This window comes from Larimichthys crocea, chromosome XIII (assembly GCF_000972845.2).
Source record: "Larimichthys crocea isolate SSNF chromosome XIII, L_crocea_2.0, whole genome shotgun sequence".
Classification (NCBI taxonomy): Eukaryota; Metazoa; Chordata; class Actinopteri; family Sciaenidae; genus Larimichthys; species Larimichthys crocea.
Window position 1 is genome coordinate 35,873,100 of NC_040023.1, and position 25,269 is coordinate 35,898,368.

General features: G+C 41.1%; 2 protein-coding genes across 2 annotated transcripts in view; one reads left to right on the forward strand and one right to left on the reverse strand.

Moving 5' to 3' along the window:
• Positions 1–612: 612 nt before the first annotated feature.
• On the forward strand, positions 613–18,484 carry capn7 (calpain 7). Its single transcript, XM_019274324.2, has 21 exons — positions 613–981; positions 3,519–3,627; positions 5,000–5,157; positions 5,256–5,323; positions 5,558–5,797; positions 5,931–6,017; positions 6,281–6,407; positions 6,580–6,665; positions 6,962–7,055; positions 7,353–7,499; positions 7,834–7,940; positions 8,117–8,237; positions 8,457–8,601; positions 8,849–8,948; positions 9,339–9,474; positions 9,560–9,635; positions 9,821–9,966; positions 11,365–11,427; positions 11,510–11,640; positions 13,857–13,949; positions 15,038–18,484. Exons 1-21 carry the CDS (start codon positions 880–882, stop codon positions 15,180–15,182), a joined length of 2,481 nt encoding a protein of 826 aa, XP_019129869.1. The 5' UTR covers positions 613–879; the 3' UTR covers positions 15,183–18,484.
• Positions 18,485–21,816: 3,332 nt separating this feature from the next.
• sh3bp5b (SH3-domain binding protein 5b (BTK-associated)) overlaps positions 21,817–25,269 on the reverse strand; it is a 36,189-nt gene continuing 32,736 nt past the window's right edge. Inside the window, exon 9 of the mRNA XM_019274323.2 lies at positions 21,817–23,324. Coding sequence (XP_019129868.2) covers positions 23,074–23,324 — 251 coding nt within the window. The 3' untranslated portion in view covers positions 21,817–23,073. The remainder of the gene's footprint in view (positions 23,325–25,269) is intronic.

A 25,269-nucleotide genomic window follows, 5' to 3' on the forward strand; every position in this document is an offset into this window, starting at 1 on the left:
GCATTTATTGCTGAACGGTTTGGTTCCAGGACTCGGTGACTGTCGGTCGTAACCACGCCAAAAAACAACAACATAACAGTCCCGGGGTCCGTTTCACAAAGCAGGTCTCACACATCAACCTCGCTCGTGCGCCGTACGTCATACACCTGACACCCAGGCGCGCGCTCTCTCACCTGCTCCCCCGCCCCCTCGCTCTCGCATTCATTCAGACGCATTCATAGACCATGGGAAATCATAGAACTCTACCATGAACATTGTAACACTGTAACATTAGAAGTTGTGCCTTAATAAATATTTGAAATAATATAAACAACAGTACTTGTACTAGTACTTTTACTTTCAGTACTTGAGTAGCAATATTTTACATACTTCTACTTGCAATACTTAAGTACAAAAAAATTTCACTTCAACTTCTACTCAAGTCAGTTTTTTGATATAGCACTTGTACTTCTACTCCACTCCTTTACTCCAGTACTTTATACATCTCTGCTGACTTGTAATATGTCACTCTTTTTTATAGAAATATAAAAACCAAACCACTGTATGGCTGCTGTTATTGTTTCTTACTGTACGTGAACGCAACGTAAGCGTCCTGTAATGCGCCTGCGCGAATCGTGTTTTTACCGGAAACAACATGGTTGTTTTGGTAATGGTTTGTAGTCATCTGTCAGGAGGCGAAGCAAAACTTTAACCAGCTGGTTTTAACTAACGCGGGAGTGAGGTCGCCTGGCGGGAATACATGTACTATGCTTTCTCCGAGTCCATGAAACGAACCGCGTCCCAGCTGAAAGTCAGACATTGTGTTTAATTTGGGTTTAACTCGCGGGTAGCTTAGCGGTTAGCTCGCCTGTTAGCTGCCGGGCCGGGTCAGGGTTCGGCATGGACTGCGCGGCGCTCGAACTCGACGCTGTCAAATTTGCCAAAACAGCCGTCACCTACGACCAGAACGGCAAACACAACGAGGCTGTGTTCTACTACAAGGTGAGCCACGTCAGGACAGGTGTGAACGCGTTAGCACTTAGCTCACCTTACCTGGAAGTTAACATTCACTTTCACTTCACATGATGCAGCTCAGAACCTAAATGTACATGTAATTACATCAAGGAGAAATGTCTTAATTAGTCCAATAAGTGCAGAAATATTTCATTCATAGTAAACACACTTGTTATCAGCAGCTGCCAGTTAAAGGAGACATATTATACCTCTTTTCTACACAAGTTCAAACAGTTCCCAGGTTGTCTTCACATGTCTGTGAAGTTCTTTGGTCAAAAGTCCTCACGGATCAAGCACAGCAGCTCTCTCAATGCCCCGTCTGTGAGGCTCAGTGCTCAGACTGCAGGTTACAGTGTCCGGAACCTGAGTGTGGCATTAGGCTGCCATGGCAACAGGTGTTAGTGACGTCACAAGGGGCTCGGAATCTGAACAGCGTGTTTTTAAAGACAAGCCGCAAGAGCAGCTCACACAGAATAGAGGCGGTTGTTGTTTTTAACACCCAATTTCAAAAATATAAGTGTAGAAAAGCTGAAGAAGTGATTTTTGTTTTGTTCATAATATGATTGATTGGTAAGCTGGAGAGGTGCCAGTTCACCTCCTGGGGCCACTGCCGACCAAGGTGTGTTTTACTCAGGGATGTAGTGGTAAAAAAAGAGGTGGGTAAACTATACATTTTGGGATCGGGGGACCACGACGTTGTAAGGGCCAATTCATAGTCGACGCAAGCATGACGCAAGGAGGCTACGATGTGTATTTTATGAAACAACTTTTCTGACACATAGGATTGTGTGTGTATGAGTGTTTGTAAATGTGCATGTGTGTGTACTTGTATGTGTGTGAATGCATGTATGTATGTTTGTGTGTGACAAGGGTTCCCTGAGGTCTCTACTCTGTATCAGTCATAATTCGAGATACACAATACGCATGTTTGAGGTTTATTAAATCTTAATAAAGAGAAAAATAATGTCAGTGTGAAAGAAAGCAAAAAAAAGAACAATATCAAATAATCATTATAGCACTGAACTTAACTTTGTAGCTACCCATAGTCATAATGTCACTCACAACAGTGCCCACAGAGCCTCTTTGTCTGTTGGATATTTTAGTGTGCAGGGACGTGCACGTGGATCTGAAGCTGCCCTGTGATATGATAATTACCAAAAACTTTAGACTGCACTAACAACGCCATTGTCTGCCAGAAAGGTAGGCTAATTTGTTGGCACGAGTTAACAACCTAACGTTAGTTAGTGGCATGGTCCACAAACCAAAACGATGGGGAGTTTATCCTAAAAACGTGAAGTTTAGGATTCTTTTTGGACTCACTGTGTCGAGATATTTTGCTGGTCTCAGCTGGAAGATTGCTGCCTCGACGCTTTAGAAATCGCCTAATATCCATTTCACCATAACTTCACACACGTACGTAATCAGTAACATGCAAGGTGCTCTGTCTTGTGGATAGAAGCACTGTAGTTGGTAGCGAAGCTAATGTAAACGTGTGGATGAAATCTCGCAGTCTGCTGGCTCCCGCAAGAGGGCGAATTACTACGCGTATAGGCTACGCAGTGATAAAACCCACAAGAACTCATGCTTGCAGGATCTACTAGTTGTAGGCAATTGAAAAATAACGGGAAAGCGTTATTAATATCTGTAGTTTATAAAACAAGAGACATGCGTGCGTAAACTGTATGTAGAGGTGGATAAACTATGATTGAACGTGCGCAAACTGTATTTAGAGGTGCGTAAACTATATTTAGAGGTTCGTAAACGCTATTTCCAAAAATCTGGAGGTGGGTAAACGGCGTTTACGTGCGTTTACCCACCACTACATCCCTGGTTTTACTACAAGGTGAGCCACGTCAGGACAGGTGTGAAAGTGTTCGCACTTCTTAGCTCACCTCACCTGGAAGTTCACTTTCACTTCACATGATGCAGCTCAGAACCTCAATGTACATGTGATTACATCAAGGAGAAATGTCTTAATTAGTCCAATAAGTGCAGTAATATTTCATTCATAGTAAACACACAAGAGACAGTGTGGCTACAGCAGCTCACACAGAATAGAGGCGGTTGTTGTTTTTAACACCCAAATTCAAAAATATTAGTGTAGAAAAGCTGAAGAAGTGATTTTTGTTTTGTTCATAAGATGATGGATTGGTAAGCAGGAGAGGTGCCAGTTCACCTCCTGGGGCCACTGCCGACCGACGTGCCCTTGAGCAAGGCACTGAACCCCAACTGCTTGCTTTTGTTTTTAAAAGTGAGGGACCCAAACCAGCCACCACAAAAGCAAAGAAAAGAACAGTTTCTCAAAAGGGATGTTTGTAGATTTCAGCTCAGAGGTCTTCTCTTTAGGTTCCACTACTACATGTTCTTGTTACCCCAATCATGGACTTGGCCATGGCAGGGCTGAGCAGTCTGGTACTGTGGCTGCCCAATACTCCACCATTTCTCTCCACATTTGCATGTGAACCATGTGTACATAAACATCTTTTTCAACTACATTTTTTGGAATATATATTTCTTTGTTACAGGAGGCAGCCCAGGCCCTGATATATGCTGGTATGGCCGGGTCCAAACTGGAGGGAATCCAGGACAAAGTGAATGAGTACTTGGACCGGGTTCAAGCCCTCCACAATGCTGGTAAGATCACCTGATGTGTGACTAAAGAAACCTGGAGTTCAGTGATGTTCAAGGGCACTTAGACAGGATCCGCTGTGGAAATCAAACCATCACACACGTCCGCCTGTTTTGTATAGTACTTTTCTGCTAACTTAATTCTTCCATGTGTGTTGTTTTGTTAAACTTTTAAGGGCTAACTCTGAGCTGTTGCTTCACATCTGCACAGTTGCACACTTTCACTGCTCCCACGTGCAGATGCATGCTGATTCCAGTTCATCTCAGAGTGCTGAAAATGCATTTCCAGAGAGATGAGCCCTTTGTTTGTTGTTAGACATACACTATCAGTATGTTGACAGTGCATATTGAGTCCTATTAACTAACTAAACTGTTGAAAGACAGACAAACAGCATTGTGTTCATAGTACAGGAAGGTAGAAAACAAGAGTCAACACGAAACTGGTGAAATATCTTTGTTAGGCATGTCTTTACTGTATTTCCAGCACTTGTTAAACTGTTAAATGTCACTATTCATCTCTCACCGCTCTTCAACTCAAGTTTATTTAACCTGATATTAAATTAAAGTGCCTGTGAGGAGTAATAAGTAAGAAATTGTTCAGGACTGGTTCTGAACGAGCCCTGAGGACATACTTTCTGTTTAGTTGTCTGACTACTTTTTTCCATGACCCTCCTAACATTGTGGGTCTGTGTGCACAGACTGCGGGTGTGTCCTGTTTTGTCGGACAGCCAGTGGATGACGTTTAGTACAGCGTCTCCCTGCTGTTTTCTGTGAGATTCAAGGCAAACCTTTTCTCTAACGGCATCTCTAAAGAGATGAAATATCAGAAACAACCTCTCAATATAACATAATCCAGTTCAACGGCACAGAAAAGTGCAGCCTCTAAAATACTCAGACAGTTGGATCATCATCTTGCATAAACAGTTTCAGGAAATCTGAACAATATCCCCTTATGAAGGTCAGTTTTATTGCTAAGCTTCGTCGGTTTTTCTTGGTGGACCTAATAAACCTGCAAGTTCTACTTTAGTAATATTCAAAAGATTACATTCAGTTGTATAACTTTATTTTTTCCACCAGAGATTTTCCAAGGAGAGAACATGAATAGACTGAGCTTCAGCCTTGATGGCAGACTGTTGCATTTTAGGTCAGGCAGATAGGAAGACCGAGCAGCATCAGAGCATTCGTCTTAAACTGCAAAATTTAGAAGTTGCCTGTTTATAGTCGTTGCACAGGTGACGTCAGAGCTCTGGCAACACTAACTAATGGAAAAATATCTCTCTATCAGGTAGATGGCTGAACATACCTTGTTTGCTGTTTAGCCACCCTGGTACTCTCACAAAGTTTCACATCTGTATCCTCACCTTTGCTTTGACCCCAGCCCAGGCACAGAAGATCGATCCGCTGAAGTCCCGGCAGCAGGTGGACCTGGAGCGCGCTCACTTCCTGGTCACCCAGGCCTTTGAAGAAGATGAGAAGGGAAACGATGATGAAGCCATTGAACTGTATACTCAGGCTGTGGAGCTGTGCATCAACACTGTAGGTCCCTCATCACTCTCTCGGAGACGGTCTAACATTTCGCTCGATCTTCCTTAACATTACCCCTGCTTGCTTCTCTCCCTCTGTGTTTGCAACAGTCCAATGAGACATCAGACCAGGCGCTCCAGACCAAGCTGAAGCAGCTAGCACGTCAGGCTTTAGAAAGGTACATGTTCCTGAAAGATAAAGTGTCCACCTGATGAGGCTGTGTTGTATTCCAGTTGTGCGGTGGCTCCGTCTTGATATACGTTGGTAGATTGCTGTATAATCTGGGCTCACAAACTGAGAAAAACCCTTGCTTTGATGAAAAATAGAAGCATAGATGTGCATGTATGGCTATTGTTGTTCAGTTTTATTATTTTATGAAATACTTATTTGGTCTATCATTATATTCTGTCAGGGCGGAGGGTCTTAAAGATTCCCAGTCCAAATCAGCTGCCGCTCAGACTCAGGACAGGACAGGTACTTCTGGAAACAAGCCCAGCAGTGCGGGCAGTTCTGGAGGACCGGTCCGCCAGTTTTTCCCTCTCGGGACAGACTTCTCCCTCCATGACCGTCCACAACCCCAGCCGGTCCGAGCGGTCCAGTCCAGCGAACCTCAAGGTCAGCGCTACACGTCCGAGGAGATCGAGGTGCTCAGGTGAGACCTGGAAAACTCTTTTTAATACGAGATTCCAGTCAGGGAAAAGTCCTGGAATAATTCAAAGCTGTTCTGGACATGTTTGGGAACCATGAGAAATAAATATAAAAAATAATTGATTATCGAATTTCAGGAGTACATCTACAATCAATAGCATCGCCTATGTGCCCTTCATGAGTGTGGATCTGAGGGAGCGATTTGCCTTTCCTGTCCCGTTCTCGTAAGTTTGCTTTCTGAGATTTTACTTCAGTTTTTTTTTAAAGTTAGCAGCACTATGGAAGCGTATATGTCATTCTGTTTGACAGAAAAAAACAGTTAAAGATCTGCTGTACATTTTGGATTTCACTGAAATGTTTCATACAGACAGACGAGTGAATGACGCCGTTTTAGAGGCATTTACCGTCTGAACAAACTGAATAGTAGATCTGAACAAAAACACACAACTCTGCATTTTGTTTTGTTTGTTGCTTGTCTTCTCACCAGGGACAAAATGGGGAAACTGGCACTGTCACCCAAACAGAAAGCCATCTTCTCTCGCTGGGTCCGGCCGGACGAGATCTGCAATAACCCCACCATGATCATGTCCGTGTCCAGCTTCAGCATCAAACAGGTCAGATCAGCAGCTGGACTGTTAAACACTACAGTTTTCAGCCTCATCTTATGGCAGAGGGTTGAGGTTATTTGGTAGTTATGGTTTCTTAAAGACACAATAGCAGCTTTATCTCTGGTATAAACACATTAAGAAGTGTTAAACTGATGTGGCCCTCTCTCCTTACATACAGACGGTGGTGTCTGACTGTTCGTTTGTGGCGTCGCTAGCCATCAGTGCAGCCTATGAGAGGCGTTACAACAAGAAACTCATTACCAGGTACGTTGTGTGGCTTCTGACTGGTGTTAGCTAAAGACAGATACATGTACTTGAAGTGCCAGCATTTTGTGCTGTTGTCCAGTAACTTTTTAAATTTAAATATTCAATAAAAGCCAAATGTTGTCTGATGTTGTCAGTGTCATCAAGAACGCACTGCACATCGACTGCATCTGTGCTTTGTAGCTTCTAACTTTTAAACTAAAGGCAAACATGGGTTCAGCATATGCATATTTAAGAGATAAGATTTAATATTGACTTTAATTGAGTGTATGTGTGTCTGTTCTTGTGTGTCACAGCGTCATCTACCCTCAGAACAGACGAGGGGAACCGGAGTATAACCCCTGTGGGAAGTACATGGTCAAGCTTCACATCAACGGAGTTCCCAGGAAGGTAAAAGACAAATCACCAGCCACAGCGTAGGACACATGACATATAGCAGAATATAAATGCACATTCTGCACAGATATTTTAGAGACAAAGGTCACCCCTTTGTGAATGGAAAGAGTAATGGAGAAAAATGATCTGTCAGAGTAGTTTTTCAAAGAGGTGAAGGTGATAAATTTGCCAATAAAACATGGAGAAGATGAATCAAACAGTGAAAATGGGCTTAATTCTAGCTATAAAGTTAAAGGCATTATCTTTTTATCATCGCTCAAGCTAATCTACCCGTCTCTGTCCCCGCTGCAGGTGATTATAGACGACTACCTGCCGGTGGATCGTAACGGAGAGCTGCTGTGCTCCTACTCCAGCAACCGGAACGAGCTCTGGGTCTCCCTGATAGAGAAGGCCTATATGAAGGTGATGGGAGGCTACGACTTCCCTGGCTCCAACTCGGTGAGTGAAGGTGGAGAAACCAGGAGAGGAAGCTGTTTTGAAACTTAAGTCCAACATTAGAGGATTAAATATGATCAAAGTAAAAATCAGCAGGGATTTGCTGAGAACGAGGAACAAAAATCTAAATAGTATAGAGCTTTTATTCAAAGAGTTATTTATATATCGCTTCATGCTGAATTAAGTTTAACATCTGCTCACTTCCAAGTCTTTTAAATGTTTGGAAATTGCACAAAACCTAATATATCTTCTCAGCAGACATCATATTGAACACACACCGGAGTGGGTCTGTCAAGAAATGAGTCCGACTTTTAAAAATCTTTGTTCTTTGTTACAGAACATCGACCTGCATGCGCTCACTGGCTGGATCCCCGAACGCATCGCGATGCACTCAGACAATCAGTCATTCAGCAAAGACGACACTTTCCGCATGCTCTTCCAGAGGTGAGCAGCACACAAACGTACACAGAAAGAGTTATTTCTACGTTTTAAAACAAGCCTTTTTTTATTTTTCCTCATATTCTCTGATTGTATCTTTTTTTTCTGTCTCCGTCTCTGGGTCTCTTTATCTCTGTTTTTATTCTCCCTTTGTGTCTGCTTCTCTCTCTCTCTGTTGCCAGGTTTCACAGGGGTGACGTCCTCATCACCACAGCAACAGGCGTGATGACAGAGGAAGAAGGGGAGAGATGGGGTCTAGTTCCAACACACGCCTACGCTGTTCTTGACATCCGGGATTACAAGGTTAGCGCAATTAAAGTGGCATTAGCACGTCAATGTAAGAACTTGGAAATATGGAACACACGAGCTTGATGATACTTTTAATCCCAGCTGAAGTCACCCGTATTCACTCGCTCACTGTAGTAATGCTGCAGTAACATTGTGAAAGATCCAGTAGATGAACTTCCTGTTTTATAGTTACCGCATCTGTTGTAACCGACGCCGTGTCCGTTGCTCTTGTAGGGAATGCGTTTCCTGCAGCTGAAGAATCCGTGGAGTCACCTGCGGTGGAAGGGGCGCTACAGCGAGCGTGACGAGAAGAACTGGACACCCGAACTCCTCAAATACCTCAACTTTGACCCCAAGACGGCACAGAAGTTTGACAACGGTGTGAGCTTTATTTGATCTCAAAACAAAAGAGAAATACCACCAATGCTGTTTCCTCTGTGAAGATGCAAATATTACTAGTCTTAGTCTTAAACTTTCTACTGCATAGACTGCACAGTTTCTTTCCAGTGATGGAATCAACCTTTTAATAGATTGACAATTAAACTTCTACCCTGTGTTCCATTATGTGTTGTGTTTTATTGCCGTTGCTTGTTGTGACACACATTTTCCCGCTTGTTGCTCTCCAGGTGTTTTCTGGATCGCATGGGAGGACCTTTGTCAGTACTATGATGTCATCTACCTGAGCTGGAACCCCGCCCTGTTCAGAGAGTCCTCCTGTATTCACAGGTGTGTGTGTGTGTGTGTGTGTGTGTGTGTGTCTGTCCGTGTCTGTGTGTCTGTGTGTGTCTGTGTGTTTTTAAGTGTTGATTCGCCACATTTTGTGAAAAGTTTGATGTGCCCTCTTTCTGTTTTTCTGACTGGAGAATTGGCACCATCTACAGCTTACCACACTAATACTAACGACGGGACATGAACAGGCATTTATTCACATTTTCTTTGACTGAATTACTCAGAATTCAGTTAAAACTTGTGATGCGTTCGGATGTAAACACGGCGACTGAGATGGAAATGTGCGCTGAATTAAAACTCCCTTCAACTGAAGACTCAAACACTACTGCTCTCAGAGTACATAGACTCAGTCTGAAGCGCGTGCTCTGCTCTGTGTGCCGTCTGCAGTAGCTGGGATGGGAAGCAGGGCCCAGTGAAGGACGTCTACAGCCTGGCCAACAACCCCCAGTACAAGCTGGAGGTCCAGTGTCCAGCAGGGGGAGCTGCTGTGTGGGTGCTGCTCACCAGACACATCACTGACAAGGTGAGGGGAGATATCTCAATACCAGTAATGTCATGATGTGATATCGTGAGGCTTCACTTTTCTCTAACGACTGTTTTCTGTTCAGGATGATTTTGCACAAAACAGGGAGTTTATCACCCTCGTTGTTTACAAGACGGACGGGAAGAAGGTGTACTACCCAGGTAAGGTTTGATCAATGCCTTAGAAGGACTTTATGTCTGCATTAATCCATCACAGACGTCTTTGATACATTACTCTATTCACAAAAACATCTGCAGACTTTAGAATAAAACATCAACCAAACAACATGTCCGCCTTAACCGCAGCTGCCTGCTGGTTATTCACTATAAATAAACTCCCTCCGCAGCGGACCCCCCTCCTTACATCGACGGCATCCGCATCAACAGCCCGCATTACCTGACCAAGATGAGGCTGACCAGCGCAGGGACACACACCTTCACGCTGGTGGTCTCCCAGTACGAGAAACAGAACACCATCAACTACACACTGCGGGTGAGAGAGACTTCTGTGTAAACTGTGTGTGTCAGCATTCAAACAGTGATATATGTGAGTATATAAAAGTATCTGCAGGTTGTTGAAAGGCAGTAGATGATATTAAAAAGTTCTAAAAGTCTAAATATTTAAATACGTTCTTTTCCCTGCTGTAGGCAGTGATGTAACTGTGACAAAAGATCGTGCCGCAAGAGGCTGTTCAATCCTTTTTGTGGCGTTACACTCAGCGCCATCAGACCTGTAGAACAGCATCTGTTTTACAAAGCAGGTTGGAGGTTGTTTAAGGGTGTGTTTGACGTGTATTTCAAGGAGACGTTTGTTTTTGTGTGTTCGCACAGTTTATATGAAAGTACAGTCTAAAAGTCAGCTCTCTTCAGACGAGTGATCCATGCTGCAATGAGCTGCATGTCCGCTTTTGTTTCACGTGTTGCGGGGGAATGCAGTAGAGGACAGCGACTGCTCCCCTGTCCTGTTTGTGACACCCTTCCCGTTGTCTTAGAGGCTGTCCTCTCTCTGACATGGGAGGGCCGTCAGCTGATCTAGTTCACCTGGACCCTTGGGAGTTATAAAGAAACTGACATCCACCTAACATCCTCTACTTTTGGTCCTTCAGTCCCTCCACAGCTCTGCACATGATTTCTGCTAATTTCATTTTATTATGATATGTGTGTTGTGTCTTTGTGTGTGTGTGTGTGTGTGTGTGTGTGAGTGTGTGTGACCCAAATATATTTTTTATCATTTATAATTCATGGACTCTTGCTAACCACAGCGAGCTGTTTATACTGAAATCACTCATTTAAAAGAAAAAAAAAAAAAAAACACGCAGCCTGTACACGTGTCTGCTGTATGTTTTATGTGTGTGGTGATGTAATGTGTGTGTGTGTGTGTGTGTGTGTGTGTGTGTGTGGGGTGATGTAATGTGTGTGTGTGTGTGTGTGTGTGCGCGTGCACCCGTCTCTCTCGCTCACTCTCGGCTCAGATCAGCGTTTCTCTTTGAAAATCGTCTTGAGAATCACTGATTGAACTCTCCGAGTTTTCGCCAGAGATCAAAGCAGGAAACGCGATGTCTCTTTCACCAGCTGATATGAAAGCTTCGTTTTGTGTGCAGATAATCATGAATAAATTAAAAGTGTGATATCTATCTACCATTTGGGAACATGAAACACTTCTCTGTCGTACAAAATAGTTGATAAGGAAGAAGCAGTATGAGGTTGTCTCTTTGTTTCTCGCTTTCTTTTCTTCTTTAGTTCACCAGCTTTTGCCACAGAACATTGACGTACGACGTATACGCAATATTTAGTTTCTGTTTGTTCGTTAAGCTACATCTGCCAACCAGATTTGTTCCGTTACATCAGCTCACGTTCAGTTTAAAACTCCAGATTTTGTTTCTTTCCGCAGGTGTACTCCGGATGCAAATTCACCTTCTCCAAGATCCTGAATCCTTTCACTCATACCAAACGGGTAAGCCACACGCATGTAGTACGTACAAGTAAATGTACAAACACTGTGTTTTTTTTTCAGTCATTGTGTTTGTGTCTCTCAGATCAACGGTCAGTGGAAAGGGGTCAGCGCTGGAGGTTGTGGGAACTATAAGGATTCCTACAAACACAACCCGATCTACCAGATTAACCTGGAGCGGTCGGGCCCGCTGCTTGTCGAGCTCAGAGGATCCAGGTCAGGCTGATGATACGAGGGACCGATTAACTGATATATTAGGGACCTCCGTATCTGACAGTGACCCGACAACTTACCTTTTAAATCGTGTTTTTGCTAGGCTCTACACAGGTAGCATTAATAATGCAGTTATACTACATTTATTATTATTATTCACTGTATTGTGCCCCCATCGGACTTCAGAAACTTGTTCCTTCAATAGCTGACCATGTTATATATTTATGTTTAGAAGCTCCAGTGACACCACTGAATAGACTAGGAACTTAAGGTGGAGCATTTATCATCAACAAAATGATCCTGGTGAAAATGAATGTTAATATTTTGGTCATAATAATGTGGTAAATGGTCAAACACTAATACGACAAGCTGTGGTCATCTCACGACTTGGTGACTGTAACGCCCTCCTGACCTCTCAGCCTGCACGGTGAAACCTCTTCAGATGATCCAGAACGTGGCGGTGTGTCTGGTTTTCAATCAACCCACATGTTACCCTGCTGCTCATCGAGCTCCACTGGCTACCTGTAGCAACTCACGTTAAATTCCAATCTCTAATGCAGACTACACCCACTTACCTGGATGCCCTTATACAGGCATGTTACTTCCTCCAATGAATAGGGGTGGGAATTGATAAGATTTTTACGATTCCGATTCCATTATCGATTCTCATTTGGGAAAAAAAGGAGAACAAACTGTTTTATCAGCATCATCTAGAGGAGGTAGTGAACTTGAACGAGTACTAGTACAGCTGCCAGACGCTCTCTCTCGTCATGGTCATCTTCTAAATGTAATGCAGAAGGCATTCGTTTAATGTGAACTCTTATAGCATGTTTTACAAAGAAGCACATGGCGCTAACATGGTAGGCAGTGTGTTATTTACCTTCCGTAGTAACCACAGAGGTGGTCATAGCCTGGCTGCTGCCGCTGCTGCTAGGTTGAGATTCATCTCCAGTCCGAAGCGTGTCAAAAACACGACATTCATTTAAAAATATTGCATGTTGTGTGCGCAAATGTTTCTGCATGTTCGTCGTGTTCCCTCCCGACGCTGTTATCTCCACTTTGCAATGATTGCAAGTCGCCCTGTTGCCGTCTGTTTTGGTAAAATGCAGCCAAGTGGGTGACAATGTTTACTACTGATTGCACTGCACGTGCCAAACTTGCGTAAGTTACGCTTGCTGGAATCGAGCGTGCGTAACTTCTTGCGGAAGTTACGTGACGTAATTCGTGCTTTCTGGAATCGTTAGATAAACTGCAGAACAATTCCATGGAATTGAAACACACGGAACCGGTTCTCAACCGGAACCGGTTTTCGATTCCCATCTCTACCAATGAACGACGTCTGGCCCTGCCACCCCGACCCACGGCACAAACAAATCTTAAATGCTGCTTTCAGCCTAAACAAACACACATCAGCCATGTCAGTATCAGAACGGTGATATTTAAATATATTGCAGCATCGGATGTAAAAATCAGAGCAGTCATGGAAATGGTGCAGACAGCAAATAAATCTGACTTGTCAAATGAGTCATTAACAGGATGACTCAGTGACTCTTCCACACTGTGACATTAACACTTAATGATGTTCCGGATTGTTCTCTCGGTCTGTCTCTCGCCACACACACACACACACACACACACACACACACACACACGCAGCAGGATGAGTCAGTGTATTGCAGCGTGTTTAATTTCCCTTCAGCTGGTCGGTGACTTGACAAATCCTCAGTTGTGCATTGCATTTTACACTCATCATGTTTACATTATATATATATTTACATAACTCGAGTCACTCACTTAAATCAATAACGAATGTGACTGTACAGTGAAGTCACCAGGATGTGCAGACAGGAATGTGTGAACCATTGTGATAGATATATTGACTTACTGTACTTGACCGACTCAGAGATGGATGTTAATGACAGGGGTGAGACCAGAGTGTCTCGACCTTGGGGCTGGGATGCCACACATCTTCATCTGCACATAAATCTACTCTTCTTATCGATGGCACCGAGTATGCCGAATAGTATGCAGTGGAGCTGTGGACCTGCAACTTGACGCTGCTCCACAGGTCTGCTGCATCATTTGGGAGGCGAGTCTGCAGGGTTGTTGTCATTTTAGATTGTTACAAAGGTTTTTACTGAAGAACAATGAAACTGCGTTATCAGCCTGTGTTGGAGCTGGTAGTTATTCTCTGGTTTTCTGCCCGTGTGCGTCTGCAGGCAGTACAGCGTTGGTTTCGAGATGGTGACGGTGTCGACGGTGGGGGATCCGGGCGCGGCTGCCTTCCAGAAAAAGAGCAGCGGAGATTACAGGTACCGACTGCAGATCTGAGGGGTCTGCTGGAGCAGTGAGACAAATTGAACTTCACACTCGGGTCATTTACAATCATAACAGTACAATAATAATAATGTTACAGCGCTTGTATGGAAGCGAAACGAGGGCATTTATATAACCCAATAATTTAAATAACATTATTATGAAACAAAGACAGAGTTAAGTTATTTTCCAGATATTTACTGGTCAGTATTAATCTTCTGTGACAGATAGAATTACATGTCAGTGTGTCGCTAGGTCAATAATAAATGTATTTTACAGTTGATTTAAAAGTAAAAAAGTATTTGTCACAGGACTAAATGCTAAGGCCCCCCCACCCTGTCTCAGATCAGTGTTTCCCCTTTGTTTACTGTATTGCATTAGCCTGTAAACCAGACCAAACTGCTGAGCTCGTTTCATTTGCTCTGGTAGACGCGTCTAGACGAGTTCTACCAGTCCAGTCATGATTGTTTATTTTATGTGGGGCAAGTTGTCTTCACATGTTTCGCTGCCATCCAGCCTGCAGGTGTGTTCACAGATGAAGTACAGATCAATCTGATCAAATATGAATCAAGATTCTCGCCTCAACATTTTCATGCAATGTTTTGCTTTAAATTAAGAAAGATTGTGACTGGCCGCCAAGCACCACCCAAACTTGCATGTGTTTCCATTCAAATATGTCGCAAATTTTTAAGCAATTTGGCAAAAACAATGGGAATGAGCACTTGTTTTGACCCACTTCTGTGAATATTTGAACTTAGTTCACAAATTAAGCAGTAGGTGGCGCCAATTCTCCTGTCAGAAAACCAAAAGAAGAGCGCACAAAAATAGACATGTTATAAAGGGCAGCAGTCAAACTCATGGATGTATGAAGAGATCTGGAGGCGTTCACTCTGGCAGAAGCTGCTCGGTGGTACATGAAGCCAAAAAAGTTCGACCACGAGTTTACTGTCTTTATTTGAATGTTCTCCACTGTATGATTTTAGATTCATTGAAGGTATTCAGAGTTAGAAATGAGTCAGGTTCTCTGCAAATCAGTGTCATTGTTTGATTTCCGTACAACCTGAAAGTCTCTCTCTCTTTCCAGATGTGGTTTCTGCTACATGGAGGCGGAATACGTCCCAGCAGGCATCTACAACGTCATCCCCACCACCTTCTTGCCCAAACAGGAAGGACCCTTCTTTTTGGACTTTGCCAGCACCGCGCCCCTCAAGGTCTCCCAGCTCCAATGAAGATGGAGCTGGAGAGAGAATGGGGGGCAAGGGGTTGGGAGAGAGGTACTTATAGAGAAACTGAAACTTTGGATGTGATGAGGCCTCAATACAACACAAAGAGTCCGAAATGTGACCTCGACAACCCTCGCTGCAACCTTCGCTGAGGTACTCTAAATGGACAGATTGTGGACTTCAACTTCAACGTTGACTCGACGGTATCAGTCAGATATCAGACAGTCATGGTGAAGGAATAAATTATTACTAAAGAATCATCAAAAGGAACTTCAATACGGAATGAAACCCATCAACAGTCAATAAAATGCACTTTCACCAAAATATAAACAAAGAAATAGTGACGAGAGCAGCTGTACCTCCTTTTGCCATAACACCATAGATACAGTATCTGTAGAGCTGAGCTCACGGCTGCAGCTGCAACGTGAATAATAATTAGCATCGATATCGTTGGATCTTGTGAGAGTGAAGAAGTTAACAGGGTTGAAATGAACATCAGCCATGAGCTGCAGCAAATTCTTTTCAGGTTCTGTTTTGCTGCAATGAGTCCAAAAGTGGAAATGTTTTAGCAGTTTGAGAGCGAGCTTAAGTCTTTCGTGGTTTGACGTCTTGGAGAATAGCGAGCTTCCATCCAAACCAACCCTGAGAATGAACAGACCTGATCACCACCCAGCATCAGTGAAACTGGACAATGTTTCTGGAACAACCACCTTGTTCTTCTGTTAGAAAATCAGGCCAAGTGAGGCAGCTGTAGGAAAGGTTCACGTTGATGTCTCAATAAAATAGAGATATGAAAGGACAGCTGAGTCCACTAAATTCATACATGACCGTGCCAGGGTTATGTCTATACGTCATATTATGTCTCCACGCAAAGCAAAAAACAACAACACAATAAAATAAGATAATAAACTAGTCAGCAGAAAGAAATAAAATGTCAAGTTCAGGCTCAACAGGATAAGAGAAGAAGAAACCAGCTCAGGCTTGAGATGCTCTCTACTGCAAAACAGCTGGAATTCGAAGTTGTTTCATGCAATGAGTTATTGGTTTTCCCCATCAGACTTGGTGACTTCTTGTCATCCAGTTTGTCTCCCAGGTGGAAAGGACAGTCGGTTTCCTCATTTTATTCTCAGGAGCAGTGCAGCAGAGCAGCACCACAGGGAATCCAGTCACGTCAGCATTTGAATGATGTCTCTTCATGTTGTCTGCGTTAGCCCGAGTTCACTGACAGGTATCACACACTGTATGTGTGTGTCAATGTTTGATTGTCACTGTCGACCTTCTACAGGTTGAAATGTAAATGTTTTGCCAAGTACACATCCTCAGTTTACCTTTTTGTTGACGTACAGCACTTTTTTTCCCCCTCATTTTATTTGAATATGTCGCTTTGTTTCTTCATCGCAGTTTTCAGAAGGCCGATCATCGCCCTTGTTTTCAGTGCCGAAAGTCTCTTGGGCGATGCGCTGCTGTGTTCTGTGTTGCTCATCTCTGCAACATTCGCAAAGCTTTGGCAACAGCATCTGTTGCAGTCACGGTGGATTTCCTGAATGATGTGTCTGGATGTTGCGGGGTGAGAACATCCAGGAAGTTCATCGTGTGGAAGCAGTCAGCCAATCTCACACTTGAACATGCAGACAAGCACCGAAAGACTTTCCGACACTTAAAAACGAGAAACAATGATGGCGTTGCCTTTGAATTGACTTGCAACTTGCTGCTAGTAAAGGTTGCTTTTCTTTTCAGTTGCAGAAAATTAGACTGACTCTAAAAAAATCTTAGTTTTGAGGGAACAAAGTTTGATAAATAGTATTAACTCAAAGTCCACTTCCACCTTTTTAAACCACATCAGTGAACAGAGGTTGCTCTGCAAAGGCCCTGGAAAAGGCTTGTAAGTGGACTTGAGTTCAGATTTTGTGTTTTTGTCAAACTTTTGAAACCTTTGCGATGCCCTTTAGTTGCAGATGTTTGCGTGCTGAGTTAATGGTGAATCTGACTGCAGTGAACTACAGAGGGTTGTGTTGCTGTTGAGGCTGCTGTGCATGTTGTCACACACAAGTCTCTGAGCACGACGCACAGCTTTAAGCTGCTGTAGTAAATGTTAAGCATGCCTAATGCACAAACAGTCTGCAACCAGTGATTATTTTAGTCTCATTATTTCCTCGTTTAGTTTATGAAGTGTCTCCACGTTGCTTGTTTTTGTCCGACCGACAATGCAAAACCAAAAAAATATTCAAGTTTACTGTACAGCGATATAAAACACAGAAAAGCAGCAAATCATCACGTCTGAAGCTGGATGTTTTAAAATTCATTTTTCCTGTCGTTTGATTGTTCGATTTAATCGACTAATTTCTTTTTCGCTCCGCTGCGACCCCTGTAATTCATTTATTTTCACATTATTCCATCTGTAACTTCTTTAGTCCAGCTGGAGCTGTGATAAACTGGTTCATAGTAACGCTTCTGGGGAGCATGGTTTTAATTTTCACCCATAATAACTGTTAACAATAATTCATAGTAAAACCAGTGTTGATTGGTTGTTGACTGTGGATGAAGTAATAATGCTGGTGTGCTAAAAGGTTTTCAGAGTTGAATATAGCTTTAAATATCCATCGCCAAGCACTTCTGTCAAATATTTGTTGATAATGATAATTCATTGTTATGAATGCCATGTCTTTCTGTTGCCATATTCATGTCTTTTCAATTGCCAAGAAGCAGAGTCATTTAAATATGCAGCAGGACAATCTTGCAGCAACCTGTTGTATGAATGTTGATGTAATGTTTGCAGAACTTGCACTAAATGTTGGGGTAGACTGATGTGTTCAGACTTTGAATACAAAAAAAATGATATCTGCTTCTGTCTGCGCTCTTTGATTTATTTATTTGGGAGTGGAGGGGCTTTTATTTTGATAGAGCAACATACATCCTGTCTCTGGCTGACAAAAGCTAATATTAATTTCAGCTGTAGTTGGAATCTTGTGATGTTTAATCAGAAAAGTGTAATCTGGAAACATGTTGTATGCAGACGATACACTATTGTACATTAAAACATAAAAAGGTTTGTGCTAAAACACAAACATTTGAAGACATTATGGAAAGGTTAAACTTATTCAAGGTAACTAAAGGGTCTTTGAGGGATCGAAAGGAAACAGGTAAACCTTGATTTCTCCTACAGAACTGTCTTTGTTAAGCTGCGATGGCCTGTAACTGACGTTTAAACTCAATATTTTGCACTTACGCAAGCGGAAATGGGAAATGAAGAGGTAAAACAGCCACGATTATGATCTATAATATGTTTGAATAAATGCACAAAGCAGAAGCATCAGTTTGTGACAGCAGGTGGTGTGAAGTCTGAAAATCTGATGCAGCCGTGGTTTCTTCAGCTTCTTTTGATTTTGCTGCCATGAAATCTATTCTAGTGTGATAAGTTGGTAAGTTTCCCTGTTATGTTATCATGTTGTTATCCTTTATCCTGTGTTTATTCACTAGTATGAATCCTCTAACCCTCAAACCTTTCTGATGTCCTTCAGATAGCACACAAGTTGGTGGCTGGCATCAAAGACTAAAGCTACAAACGGAAAGGTAAGACAAATGACGCTAATGTCTTCTTTCACAACCTACTTTACAACTGATAAAAAGGAAATAGTTTTTTTTGTGGATTTTTAAAAAAATAAACTATGTCAAGTACATAAAAGAAATTAAATTCAGATTCGCTGTCAAAGATAATAGCAGTGAAACATACGGTAAACACATGGCTTTTCTTGAAACAATGTGTTTAATAATGAGCAACAGAACCACCACCAAAAATAAATAAAAACTATATTAAGATCTAAAATCTGAATTGTCTATAAGCAAAGAAAAATCCGTAATTGTAAATTTAAATTTACAAAACGGATTCCTCAAAATTCTGATACTGACTCAAAAATTTGAATCACAGCTCCTCAGGCTCCGTTAACGTTTCTATTTATAGATTTACTCTGTGTTAGTATGCAATAATCTGATTTCTAACCCTCACCAGAGTTACAGAGGTCAAGCTTCAGAGATGAAGAAGTGTGTAAAGAGGGAGGCGGTCATGGGAAAAACACTGAAAGGAAGAGTTGTGCAAGCGTATGTGAGAAGTGACCGGACTGTTGGAAGCATGTGTCTGAGAAACAACATGCAGCTGCTGCTAATCTGCTGTCATGAGGCACGAGTCATCGAGTTTCATTTTCAGGTGGTCTCTGCACAGAAAGCAGAAGCGGTCCTTAATAATACATTTTAGATTCATTCATTCATATGATACAAATTCCATCCATAATTTCTTTACAAGCAAATTAAATTTGAGTCCACACAAATGCTGCTTTTCTGGCACCAGTAGTTAATCCGAATATGCGCACATTAGCAGGTGTAATAACATTTCATGAGCATTTGATTTAATCAGAACCCTTTCAAGTTGTTGAATATGAACCATGCCTGGTTGATGGTTTTCTCTTAAATAACGTGATCTTATGACTGGTTTATGATACAAACATTACAAAAGGTCTATAATGTTTGGACAGAAAGAGGAGACATTCATTTATTATTATTATTTGTATTATTTTAACAAAGTCCATGGAATGACTAAAACCAACAATGCATTCAGGCCCCACTCTAAGTGATCGTAGTTTTTAGTGGCATTGCATTCTGCCACTTTCTAGCCAACGTTACCATTTGATATGCATCTTCTATCACTATCAAACGGTAAGATCAGCTAGGAAGTGGTTGAATGCCAACATTATCTGTTTAACGGTAGGTAAATATGTTGTTATACTTTGAAATATCATCTGATTTCCCTCCAGATTTTCACTATATTTTGGACAACGGAGCTCTATCTCAGAGAAACAATATGATACACAAACTGTTTATGCTTGTTAGTTGGATTAATTCATTGTTATTTTTTGTGTTTTTTTTTAATGGATTTGTTAATTATAAGAATAATATGTAACATATCCAAACTTCACAGTGTCTCTGCTTCAAAGTTCATCAGATAGATTTAACTTTGAGGACCTCAATCCAAAAAATAAAAATGAGTCTTAATCCGCCAACATTTAGAGCGACGCAGTGATTTATCACCTTTTCAGGACGAGATCATGTCGCGTTACCGAGAAGGTCTCTCTGTGTTGGCGCTCTCTTCTTTATTGGTAAAATGTGACGAGCGTTTAGACAGTTAAAGCCTCTCTAAAGATGTGCCAGATGCTCGTTGATGTTAACACAGTTTTCGACAGATTGTCGATTGAAGTCAGATTGCCTCATAACCCCTTTAAATGCTCCAAATCACTGAGCAAAACACCACGCTTTTAATTTGTATTTCTTGGAGTGAGTTTCCCTTCTGTCACAGCGAAGCTCTCTAAACTAATCAGATTACAATTATGACCTCAGCCTGTGAACATAAAGCTAATTTATGAGCATGTGCAGCATCTTTCCAATTCAGGCCGAACTTCAAATGAACCAGGGTGACGGTGACGTGAACATCTGTTTATTTAAATCTGGGAAAAAAAACAAAAAAAAACAGGCACATAAGCTGCTGAGAGACGATGCAGAGGACTGAACACCCACTGCACACACACAGAGCTATGAGAGGGAGGCTGCTCGGAGGTTTATATCCTTAATTCCACATCAAAAAGTGACACAGATATACTGAAATATACAGATATCACATTTTGTTCACATATATAATTACACAGACTGAAGAAAGAAAGCAAGAGCCGAAAGGCTGAATACTTGTTTACCACCTTTTCTTTCCTGACAGTTGTAACTACAGTGCTGATGAGACAGCAGAGAAGTTTATGGTGAAATGTTCCCTCAGTCTAGTCATTCCTACTTAATTTGTTCCCTCAAATGCGAAATCTGTGGCTACAAAATACAAAATTGTGCTCTCGACTTACTTAATTTGTCTGTATTTCACACCAAAACCAATCGATCCAAAGGCGTCGCCAAGGGAAGATAAGCAAATGGAGTGAAAAGGTTCTATTAAACGAAAGACGGACTTTGTTGGTTCACGTCTTTCAAACAAATATAGTATAGAGTATTCCCAGCCTCATTAATTTAATCTGAGGGAATAAAAAAAGTGTTTTCAGACTTTGAGGGAGGATTTTCTAACGAGTGCATGAATTACCACCCTGATGTTTACACTGCAAGAATATTTTGTTCCTTTGGCTCCTCAAAGAAACCTTCATTCCTAAAAAATACTTCCAAGTAATTATCGCCAGTGATAACCAGCTATTTCTTCCATAATATGGCATCTGAACAGGCAGGAAAAACAATGGGTTACATTTTTAAAAAGTCAAATTATTTCTCAAGCCCTCAAACTTTTAACCCCAAACTTATAAATCATTCTGTTAGCCTGCAAAAATCTTCAACACTTTCCATCATTGGTTTTTAGAAACAATCTGTTCTCAATTCTTCTTTCATATCCATAAAGTTTTTTTACTGTAAGCGTCCATCTGAAGATGTAGTGTCAAGTTCCAGAGTCGAGTCCTCGTATTGCTTTGTCTTTCAAAAATGGCCGATGGTTTTTAGGTGGAGTGCAGTTTGTAAGTTTGTAGGAAAGCGTAGAGATTCCAGTACGGAGCCCTGAGGGACGCACCATGACGAAGAGGCTGAACACAGATTTAAATGATGTCTGAAGGCTCAATCATAAAAGCAGAACTCATAAAATGGATAGCAGAGAAGGAAATTAAATCCTCAGTCATTCAGTTTTACACCTCAGTTCTGGGTGTGCAGCAAGTCATGATTTGGACGATGGAGCTGTGGGCAATATACTAAAAGATAATTTCATTTTCAACCTTCACCTTGTTCCCATTTTTGCCAAACTGATTGTTTCAACATGTCAAAGGAGTAAGTGAGTTGACAAAATTGTACTGATTAGAAGCAGCAGCTTCTTTACATCCATGAAAGAAAATATCAGTTCATAATATTTTATATTATATAATTAACAGCAGCCCCTGTGGCCTACTCTGATTTTTTTTTTTACATTTTCTCATAAAAACACTGAAATCTGTATATGTGAGGTGAATTGTTGGATCTCTGAAACATTAGCCAACATAAAGTACCGGTCATACCAGACCAAATAAGACTGTGGCAATCAAATACCAGAGAATTCAGTGTATTTGAATTGAACTTCTCATTTTTAAGAGTGTGTTATTTCTTCTAACGTTAACCTCACCAAAACCACGGAGGGTAGTGAAACACTCTTTAAATAGTAGTCACGTGCAGCTATTTAAAATTTGCAGTGTGATGTTATTTTATTTAGTTTACATATCAGTAACATTTCTGTATGCGCACCAGAAAGACAATCAAATTTAAAACAATCATCATGGTTACAAAAAAACAGGTGTGAAAAGTTGAATCTTAAATTAACCAGAAATAAACTTTAAGTAGCTTATGTGGAAAATAAAGAGCTTTTTTCTTTTGGAGTCAGAAGATTGAGAGACCTGTTATTTATTGAACATTTCCACGTGTGGATTAAATTAACTGCTGAACAGCAGAACATCACCCCACATCATTTTTAAACATTTAATATTTATTCATGAGATAAAAGTCATTTTAAGAAGACCTCCCCCAAGTCAAAGGTTGTATGCAGGCAATGTACTTTTGCTTTTAGTGGAAAAATAACAAACACAAAATAACATGAATAATTTCATCTTTTTTCTCCCATCACCCTTAAACCAACACAACAGTGCTCTTTATGTCCAACGTCCTTCATAAGAGAAATGGGAGTAACAATGCTGCTGTGATGTACAGGACACTTTAATATACACCGACGATGACATTCAAAGTCAAGTTGACCGTGGAGGAGTGGAGTGCAGTTGTGGCAGGTAGCTTATAAACAGCTCAGAACAGTTTGTGTCTGAATGAGTCAAAATCCTTCCAACGAGTTGTCTTTCTTTTTTCAGACTCCTTTGACCAAGACCACAGTCTGCCCGGCCTCGGCCTTCTGGGAACAGTTGTTCGTGTTTTTGGTGCTGTCGGCTCGCGGGCGCCGCAGGTTCAGAAAGCTGAAGCGTGCCTCCAAGCTGAAGCTCTTCTTGATGCTGGAAGCGGAGCTGCTGCTGCTGCTGCTGCTGCTGCTGGTGCTGTTGTTGTTGGTGGTGGTGGCCGGAGCGTTGTCCAGATCCCCCTCTGCACCTTCTGCCCGGTCACCTGCGGCACAGGAAGAAGGTCGGTGAATGGTTAATGAGATGCTCAGTAAGATGGACATGAAATATTCAAGACAAAGTTTTCCAGCCTTTGATGGGCTCAGATACAGTTTGAAATCAGGAGCACCTCAAACTACTACAACTACTACTACCACAAAACTGACTTTCCCCTAAAAATTCTGACTTTCACTCAGAATTCTGACTTTTTTTTCTTAAAATTTTGACTATTTTTCCCCTAAAAAATCTGAAAATTTTCCTTCAAAAATCCGATTTTTCCCCACAAAACTGACTATTTTCCTTCAAAAATCTGATTTTCCCCCGTCAAAATTCAAACTTTTTTTTCTCAAATTCTTGACACTTTCCTCAAAATTTTGACTTTTTTTTTCCTTAAAAATTCAGACATTTTTCCCCACAAAATTCGAACTTTTTTTCTGAAAATGTTGACACTTCTCAAAATTTGGACCCTTTTTTTCCTTAAAAAATCTGACATTTCTCCCCACAAAACTGACTTTTTTCCTTCAAAAATCTGATTTTCCCCCCTCAAAATTTTGATTTTTCCCCCTAAAAAGTCTGACATTTTTCCCCACAACACTGACTTTTTTCCTTCAAAAATCTGATTTTCCCCCCTCAAAATTCGAACTTTTTTTCTCAAAATTTTGACACTTTCCTAAAAATTGTAACTTTTTCCCCTAAAAATTCTAAAATTTTTCCCCACAAAACTGACTTTTTTCCCTTAAAAATTCTGACATTTTTCCCCACAAAACTGACTTTTTCCCTTCAAACATCTGATTTTCCCCCCTCAAAATTCGAACTTCTTTTTTTCTCAAAATTTTGACTTTTCCCCCTAAAAATTCGGACATTTTTCCCCACAAAACTGACTGAATTCCTTCAAAATTCCTTCAAAAAATCAGATTTTTTTCCCCCAAAATTCTGACTTTTTTCTCAAATTCTTGACACTTTCCTCAAAATTGACTTTTTTTTCCTTAAAAGTTCAGACATTTTTCCCCACAAAACTGACTTTTTTCCTTCAAAAATCTGATTTTTCCCCCCCAAAATTTTGACTTTTTTTTCCTTAAAAATTCTGACATTTTTCCCCACAAAACTGACTTTTTTCCCTTAAAAATTTGGACATTTTTCCCCACAAAACTGACTGAATTCCTTCAAAAATCTGATTTTGTCCCCCCCCAAAATTCTGACTTTTTTTCCTCAAATTCTTGACACTTTCCTCAAAATTTTGACTTTTTTTCCTTAAAAATTCTGACATTTTTCCCCACAAAACTGACTTTTTTCCCTTAAAAATTCTGACATTTTTCCCCACAAAACTGACTTTTTTCCTTCAAAAATCTGATTTTCCCCCTCAAAATTCGAACTTTTTTTCTCAAATTTTGACACTTTCCTCAAAATGTTGACTTTTCCCCCTAAAAAATCTAAAATTTTTCCCCACAAAACGGACTTTTTTCCCTTAAAAATTCGGACATTTTTCCCCACAAAACTGACTGAATTCCTTCAAAAATCACATTTTTCCCCCCAAAATTCTGACTTTTTTTTCTCAAATTCTTGACACTTTCCTCAAAACTTTGACTGTTTTTTTTCCTTAAAAATTCTGACATTTTTCCCCACAAAACTGACTTTTTCCCTTCAAACATCTGATTTTCCCCCCTCAAAATTCGAACTTTTTTTCTCAAAATTTTGACTTTTCCCCCTAAAAATACTGATATTTTTCCCCACAAAACTGACTTTTTTCCCTTAAAAATTCTGACATTTTCCCCCACAAAACTGACTTTTTCCCTTCAAACATCTGATTTTCCCCCCTCAAAATTCGAACTTTTTTTCTCAAAATTTTGACTTTTCCCCCTAAAAATACTGATATTTTTCCCCACAAAACTGACTTTTTTCCCTTAAAAATTCTGACATTTTCCCCCCCAAAATTCGAACTTTTTTTCTCAAAA

Coding starts and splice junctions, on each gene's coding strand:
- capn7 (XM_019274324.2), top strand. CDS start 880: ATGGACTGCGCGGCGCTCGAACTCGACGCTGTCAAATTTGCCAAAACA. Junction 6,018..6,280: donor GCCTTTCCTGTCCCGTTCTC/GTAAGTTTGCTT, acceptor TCTTCTCACCAG/GGACAAAATGGGGAAACTGG. Junction 9,967..11,364: donor CCATCAACTACACACTGCGG/GTGAGAGAGACT, acceptor TTCTTTCCGCAG/GTGTACTCCGGATGCAAATT.